We start from the raw sequence: 8133 nt of genomic DNA, 5'->3' as shown, positions 1-8133 counted from the left end.
TTAGCAGTCGCATCGATGGTAGTGGCGTGGAAAGGGGACAACATCACGGACGTTGGGCACACCAGTGAGGTAGCTTAGAAGTCGGTCGAAACCAAGTCCGAAGCCACCGTGAGGGGGGCAGCCCCAGCGACGCAGGTCGAGATACCAGGCCAGCTCCTTGCCCTTGTCGGATCGCTTGCTGGGAACTTCTAGACCAAGGGCCCGCATGTTCTCCTCGAGTTGAGGCAGACGGTGCTCACGCATAGAGCCGCCAGCCAGTTCACCCAGGTGAGGAACCAGGAGGTCAAAACAGTCCACTGTCAGACCCGAAGCCGGAGACGAGGATGACTGGCGCATGTAGAATGCTTTGATATCCCGCGGATACTGTGTTATGAAGATTGGAACATATGCATCTGTGGCCTCGTCGTAACCTATCTTCTCAGCGAGGTACTTCTCATGTTCCGATTGCAGACCAGAACCCCACGTAGGCTTGTGCTCAAATTGCTCGGCAATAGGCTTAAGAATCTCGAGAGCCTCACTGTACGTGATTCGAGGCCATTTCTTGATGGTGAGCATACCTCGCCATCGACGATCCAGTTGTTCCTGGTCAACTAGGTCGTTGAATGCGAGGCGCTCGGAAGGTTCCTTCGAGTCAACTCGGTTCTGCTCAAGCTCCTTTGCAGCATTGAGCTCCTTCAACCCGCTGGCCATTGAGTTCAGCATGCGTTGTGTTAGGTTCATGACTTCCTCCATGTCACCAACGAAGCTCATCTCAGCCTCGAGCATGTAAAACTCGCTGAGATGTCTCGACGTATCACTCTGCTCGGCACGAAATGTTGGGGATAAGGTCCAGACGTTGCCGAGCGCTTGAGCGAGAGCCTCAAGATGGAGCTGAGAAGAGACAGTCAGATACTTGGGATCACGGAAGAACTCGTCAGCAGAAGATGCTTTGACGGAAAATGCTTCTCCAGCACCCTCGCAATCAGAGGAAGTGATGATAGGAGGGTGCGTTTGCTGAAATCGCTCACGGAAGAAGAACTGTGTGAGCATGGCGGTGGCATCTGATCGGAATCGTAGCATCGTTGAATTCAGAGGCGTTCTTGGCCGCAGATGTGAGATAGTGCGAAGACTTTCAGGGGTCTGATATTTGTTCTGGATCGGATAGGTCTGGATATGTGTAAGAATAGGTCTAATCCGTGATGTCCGGATGCTCTTGATGGACGTACCATAGGATCAGAGCCTCCCAGAACCTCTACCTCTGAGACCTTGAGCTCCGGCTGCTCTGAGCCTGTTGACGTTTCGCCCTTGCTCGACGCCTGAGATGTCCCATTAATGGCAGATTGTTTTCTGCTCTCATCAACCCATGTTCCTTTTAGGCGGACAGCTGCGCCTGGACGCATACTGTGGACAAGTCAGTCCGATGTCAATATGTGTGACTCAAGACCTACATACTCCGTGGCTAGATTCTTGTCCACGACCACCTGAACGGGTCGCATGGACGATCCATCGGTGATGTCGATGAAGCGTACCCCTGAGCTCTTCCGCACTGATCTGACCCATCCACAAACCTCGACATCAGGCACATGGGACGATGGGCCCCAAGCTTTAAGCTCAGCCACAGTTTTGATATCTTTCTGGCACTCGCCAGGAGGAACCTTGACCGCATATGGCCTTATTTGGGGCCTTGGTCTTCCCAATCTTGGCACTCTCGATGCACGAAACGATCTCATTGTGGGAGATGACGAGTCAGTTGGTTGTTCTAAGGTATAAGCAGCAGAGGCTAACTCTGGGAAGTGCCTTTCCTCAACACCCAATCATGGAGCCCAAATTTGCTATGTTGGGAATCAAACCCGCCTCAAATCGGAAACATGCGCGTAATGATGGAGAAATAATTACGCCTTTTGTCGGTGAGTGAAATGGGCTGAAGTAGTGTCGTGGAGTCTAACGCAAGGGATACCAAGTTTCGATGGAAGAATGGTTGGCTGTGGAGAAATTTTGGAAATATCACGGGCTGGTCTAGGGTAACCTAATCGCCTTGCCGTCAGGTACTATCGATTGAATACGAAAGCAGAGTCCAATGGGAATGGCGGGCTCGAATTTGGGTTCCCGTTCTGGTCAAGCGGCGGGCCCTTAAAAGAGATGTACCGCATCGGATCTCCATTTTGCTGGGACGAGCTCGAGCTGAGATCGGGGGATGGCCTGTAGAGGTGTCGATGTCATGCTGACCAACTCAGAGTGGCTGGCTACAGCAACCGGGGCGCCTTAGGTACTGAGGGACCTTACGTAGGAGGAGGAGGAGGAGGAGGTACATGTTCTAGGAATTCTCTAACTCTAACTACCTTAGGTAGGTAGGTATCGGTGCGTGTATCGAGGTTCTTGGAACGGTTTAGGTTAGAGTTGTTTGTTTGTTTGTTTGACGTGGTTTTCACCTTATCGCCTATTCAATTGCAGTACCTTGCCTTACTGTACCTTGCCTTACCAGCGAGATGGTACCTCACGCACGCACCGCACACTCACCAAATTGCTGGGTCGCCCTTACCTAGTAGGTAGGCTAAGGTAACTTAGTCCCTGGTGTGCGTATCGTTGTTCAGGCAGGTGCAGGTGCACGACCCGAGCCAGTCTACCGGGACACGCTTTCCTTGCTTGAAGCTAATCAAGCTAGAGCTACCTCATTTCGTCACATCGACAAAGCAACTGCCAACTGGGGAATGCAAAAATAGATTCTCAGCTGGAATGGAAAAAGAAGGGACAAGGGAATACATGAAATCTGGGAAGGGATGGATATCAGATATCAGACAGTGCCCCTTCCTTTCCACATCGGTTTCAGAGACACCTTACTACAGTTTCATCTCCAGTTCAAGACATATTCTCTTCTGAGTTCTCTTTCACCTAAACAACCTGGATCAGAATGCACCATGCACCCACTTTGAGATCTCACTCAGGCCGCGGTCTATCACCGCCTGTACATACCTAACAGAAAATCGTATCAAACAAACGTCAGTGACCATGTTCTCGTCAATACTCCAATCAGATATTGCGTCCACTCACCCTCTACAACCATGCTTCTGACGAGACATAGCAAGACACCAGCCCACCCAATCGAAACAAGCGTGTTTCTCTCGACTAGTTCGAAGCCAAAATGCGAACTCACCGATTTCCTCGCACCAAAACAAGAGACAGATCCCGACATCATTCGGTCCAAGAAAAAGCAAGCAGCCCACACCGCAACCTCCCGCACTCTAGGTAGCATACAGTAGCATCTTGCCCCGGTACCAACCCTGTCTCAGCCCAGGCATCGTGACTGGGTTTTATGCGGTTTTCCATGTCTCACATCTTGAACCGATCGATTGCGCACTCTGCACAGCTTCCGCCCCAGCCAGCCCCAGCATGTGGGAATCCCTATTGTACCGAACTGGCTGTATGTACGGATACTAGATACAGTATGTACTTGATGAGGCTAGCTGGGATACCATACCATACCCGCCCGCACACGATCAATGAATGCATGAATCGACCTTGTCGATGCCGTCAGTCACTTTTCTGATACCCATGCCAATCCCAGACTACTACTCCGTACTCCGTACCCTTTTCTTCGCTTTTCCATTTTCTCGGGCCCCCATAGCTTAGCTGAGCCTCGTCGTCACAAATCACCCCACAATCACAATCACATCCACACTTCATCCTCCTTTCCTGTCTCTTTCTCTCACAAGTTGGTTTTGGTCCGCCGCCCTGGGTATCCGCTTGGACACAAGCTTCCACCAGGCGAGATGAAAGGGTGCCACAGATCTTGATTCGCAACAATGTCCCGGCCAGTTCTGTCTCAGGCTCGCCGATAAAGATCATCCTCCTCTATGGTCCTTGTCGTCAAACAGCCCAACCAGCGTGGTTGCTGCCTCCGTCTTGAGATGGCGGCGGCGCCTGTGTCCCCGTGAGATCTTGCAGATGCCCCACGGTCCCGATATTGGAGGCTCAGTGTAGCCCACCCTGGTTCCGTCAACTTGGATGTCGGTGCCCCTACTGCACTGTACGCCTGTGATGGTGGGCTGCGATCTGGTACGGCACAGATCCCCGGTCGACTACGATACGTGGTTCCCAGTCCCTGAGCCTTCTGATGGGCCCTTTTCTTGTCCCTTCTTATGGCTTGTCTTGATTCGTCTGGCCCTGCATTTGCTTTTTCGAGCTGCCCTGTACCATTTGCAGCTCGTACATCCCAAACTCATCTGTACAAGACCTATATGCCTGCTAGGACATGTCGTCAAGCGAAACGTCCCCGTTTTTGGCAACCAAGTCTTGCCGTACCCATAAAGTGATGCTGGTCTGTTTTTCTTCTGCTCATTCTTTGGCTTGTTGCCTCGCCTCAGGCCGAGTCTGTTCTAAACAAGTGGTTCAGATCTTGCACATGTTGGGTCACACAGCCCAGTGCCCATCCCTCCCTCACTCGCTTGTCCCAGAGAAGCCAGTCAACCAGAATGTGAGTCCTTGGATCACGTCCGGTGACAGATTCCTCCGCCGTGTTGTTTCTCCAGACTCACGGCCGAGTGTCCATATAAGACCTTCCCGCCCTCCATCGTAGTCCTTATTCCCAGCCCTTCAGATCTCTCCAACCCACTGCCACTCACTTTCACTACTCTTCCTCATCAAGCTAGGCATCTCAAACTTGGCACTTATTCTCTCACTATTGGCGTCATTGGTTTGATAGCGCCCTGACTACAAGCTTTTTTAACAGCAATACAAGTCCGTACTGCTTGCTCACACATCCAACACCTTCATCATGGCTCCTCCAAGATCCAGCCGGGTGCGGCCTTCAGAGGTCGCAGCTGATACTAAGAGAAATTTCATTCCACTTGTCAAAAAGAACTACGGAGAAGTTTTCCCACCATACTCCTACCTCTATAGACAGCCCATCATGCAACTCGCCATCCAGCGTCAGAAGCCTACGACTCGGCCACCCTCCTTCAGAATCGAAGTGGGAGACCCAGTCATGAAGGCATTGACATATGCAGCCATGGATACACAACAAAGCGAGGCTATGGGAGGTCCTCGAGTGCGGATTCCGTTCATTTGTGCTGCAAATGAACGGAGGCCCGGAGGTGACTGGGAAACTGGATGCGTCGGATATGAGGAGAAGCTATGCCGGCGAAGTAACCTCTCAGCCACATTGAACACGCCATGGCCGAACTCACCGGAACCCAACAACTACCCGATTCCATCACAGGGTGGCATCTTATCTGATGCTGTTGTGGTTTGCCGTGGACCACATGACCGCTACGACAGACTGGAGAGCTGGTTTGACCTACCCGTCGTGTCGGTACCACCAACCCGATGGCCCAAACTCAAAGACAACGGACTCAAGTACTCTTTTGCAGAGGAACGTGAGATGACTCGTGATAAGCTTCGCGGAGCTCTCCGTATCTGTCTTTACAACGGATATGACCGTGTTGTAATTGGGGATTTTGGCTTGGGCAATGGTTACCGCAATCCTCCTCAAGAGCTGGCAGAGCTCTGGCGGGATGTATTGCTTTTCGATCCCGACCTTCGAGGACAGTTTGCATACGTTGTCTTTGTCTTTGAGGATCCCCTACAAAGCACAATGCGTCACATTATGGACGAGATTACCAAGAAGGAGAACAAGGGCAAATCTAGGTCTGGATCCTCCAGCTCGTCTGGATCAAACAAAAGCCACAGTAGCGTTCCCGCTGATCGTGAAATTTTCGAGCACGTCTTTAGTGCGAGTGAGGTCGACCGAGTTCTGCGACAGCCTGACCCACGATACGGACTTAACATGATTACAACATGATTTAGTTTGCATCAATCTGAGACAGATTCCAGAACACGGCTTGCCAACCCGAGAGCCGTACCAGCGGAAATCTTGAGTCGGGTTTGTCGACAAAGAAAAACTTGTCTCAGGAAGACGAACCTGTGATGACTCTGAGTTAGTCTTTTTTTTTTTTTTTTGAGGCCGACCGACTGGGCGGGACCCTTGCGAACCGTTTCTTTTTTTTTTAATTTCAACTATACCTTCCCGAATTCTGGTGGTCAACCGAGGAATGACAAAAAGCCAACGAGCGACTAGGGCAACTATGATACCAACTCGACCAACCGTTCAAGGCCAATTATGAGGCAATGCAATGGATGAGGAATCTACGGGACAGGGACCAGACGAAGTCAGGACAGACGCAGTGTTACGGGAGTCATGTTGGTTCTTTGCTGTTGTTGGTTGTGGTCATTTGACAAGGAATTTCTTTTTCTTGGTGTTTGGGGTTTGTGTTTGGCGCCTTATTGATTCCCGATCTACAAGTGGCCCTGTCGGGCTCCTGTATCACGACGAATAAATGATGGTATCGGCGTTGGATGTGTCACATATATATTTAGCTCAGCTGTTTAGGGAATCTTGTTGTTATCTGATGTCGCACACGGGAACACTGAATGCCCTTCCACAGCCTCGATCTACAATGTCGCTCGAGGGTTTGATGTGGGAAGAAGTCGGCCGAGACCCCACTCAGGTTGAGATGTGAGCACCCTAGCGGTCATCATGCACTGAGAACTTGTGAGGCAGGACAGCAATTCCGAGGCACGATATCTGGATACTAGGGTTCATTGGAAGAAACATTCCCTTGCTAAATCCCTTCTGTTTCATTTTAACAAGGTGATATACGCAATACTATTCGTCTCATATGGCCCACCTATCAGCTCTCTTTGAACGTAGTTAAACCCCAGCTTGCACTGTAGTCACAACGTGCATGCGGGTACCCCCGAAGCAGCCGGGTGATGGATACGTACTGTACTTTTCTAAACGAAACAAATGCCAGGGCTGAGTATTAAGTTTAGACTTGCTCGGACTTGCTTCTCTTAAGTTCTTTGGATGATTGATGACTTTCAGAGATACGAGTCAAACCTGATAGGTCATAACTAGGTAGGTAGGTACCTAATCATGAATCATATGAGGCTGACTACCGATGTCAGGAAGATATCTTTGGAAGGGGTGATCGAGGATTCAGCAGTGACCTTCGACTCGACCATCAAACTAGGTACCAATGCAAGATAACGCACGCCCATGAGTCAAGCCCTGACATCTCATCAATCAAAGATGTATACGTATATGATAAAGCGCTTGGAGTTCAGCCTCACGTGTAACGTAACGAAAGGCGGGTCTTTAGCCGCGGATGGCCGCAGGGGAGAAGAAGACTACACTCAACTTGGACAACTGCAGCAGATGCAGACGCAAATGCACGTCGACGATCATAGGTACTTCACGAACGGCAAATCATGTCCCGCAGAGAATCTATCTGATGAATAAGACGAGACATTGCAAGCAAGGGTTTCGAGTTACATACAACACGTACGTGCTGTATAGTGAGTGGGTGAGTGGCTTATGCTTCCCCATGGGCTTGTAACATTTTGTCTCCAGCTGTATGCACCGCAATCTCTGTGTTCCCCTCTCCACCGCCTCTTCAAATCTTGTATCCAAAACTTTGTCAAATAAACATTACTCCCTCTCTCGGACTGTTGCACAAATCTCGATTGCGACACATTTACACGACATCAGCATCTCGTTACATCGCAGACCCTTTTCCACGAGGCGCAAAGAACGGTGAAGTGAGCGTACACAGAAAGTCAAGGATAGATAGACTGTGATAATAACAAAGAGAGAGAGAAACTGCAAAGTGGGGGAGTGCTTTTGTTTCAGAGGAGTCATGCAAAGGAGAGTCATGCAAAGAGGCGAGATGCAGTAACACAAAAATCTGACTGACCGCCTGAAAAAGAGATTGGCGAGGTGACAACGAAGTGTCTCTTCCTGCAAGGGAGAAACACAGCCAGCTTTGTTTTGTTGCCCTCCATTGCAATATTAAAGACAAGCATGAATGCAGTTTTGCGGTGTAAGCTGTATACTTGAGTGTCTGCCATGTTACGGATGGACGCATGTATCGTGCAACAACGGACAGTGAGGACGGTGTCCATGGCAAGACTGAGATGGACTCGACGATAATGTGTCGGTGTGTTCGTGCTACCCGCTAACTGTTAACCAAATCATCACCTGTCCTCTCATCCTGTCTCTCCCACCAAAGTCTTTAGTTTGTTTCTGTTACATTACTCCATAAGATAAACGACCGCTGTTATCAAGACCCGATTCTATTAAGCTGCTGGACTTTTCAA

At 50.1% G+C, this 8133-nt stretch overlaps 2 protein-coding genes across 2 annotated transcripts; one reads left to right on the top strand and one right to left on the bottom strand.

Moving 5' to 3' along the window:
- Nucleotides 1–1709, bottom strand: FMAN_10562 (uncharacterized protein; the record flags this gene model as incomplete). The annotated part of the gene is made up of 3 exons (XM_041823965.1): nt 1–1146; nt 1206–1380; nt 1432–1709. The coding sequence occupies 3 exons, from the start codon at nt 1707–1709 to the stop codon at nt 1–3; spliced, it is 1599 nt and encodes a 532-aa protein (XP_041689493.1).
- A 3041-nt stretch (nt 1710–4750) lies between these two features.
- Nucleotides 4751–5776, top strand: FMAN_10563 (uncharacterized protein; the record flags this gene model as incomplete). The annotated part of the gene is made up of 1 exon (XM_041823964.1): nt 4751–5776. One exon carries the CDS (start codon nt 4751–4753, stop codon nt 5774–5776), a length of 1026 nt encoding a protein of 341 aa, XP_041689492.1.
- Between the last annotated feature and the right edge of the window lie 2357 nt (nt 5777–8133).

This window comes from Fusarium mangiferae (genome assembly GCF_900044065.1).
Source record: "Fusarium mangiferae strain MRC7560 genome assembly, contig: FMAN_scaffold016, whole genome shotgun sequence".
In the NCBI taxonomy this organism is placed as follows: domain Eukaryota; kingdom Fungi; phylum Ascomycota; class Sordariomycetes; order Hypocreales; family Nectriaceae; genus Fusarium; species Fusarium mangiferae.
This window is presented reverse-complemented; position numbering and strand designations above follow the sequence as displayed.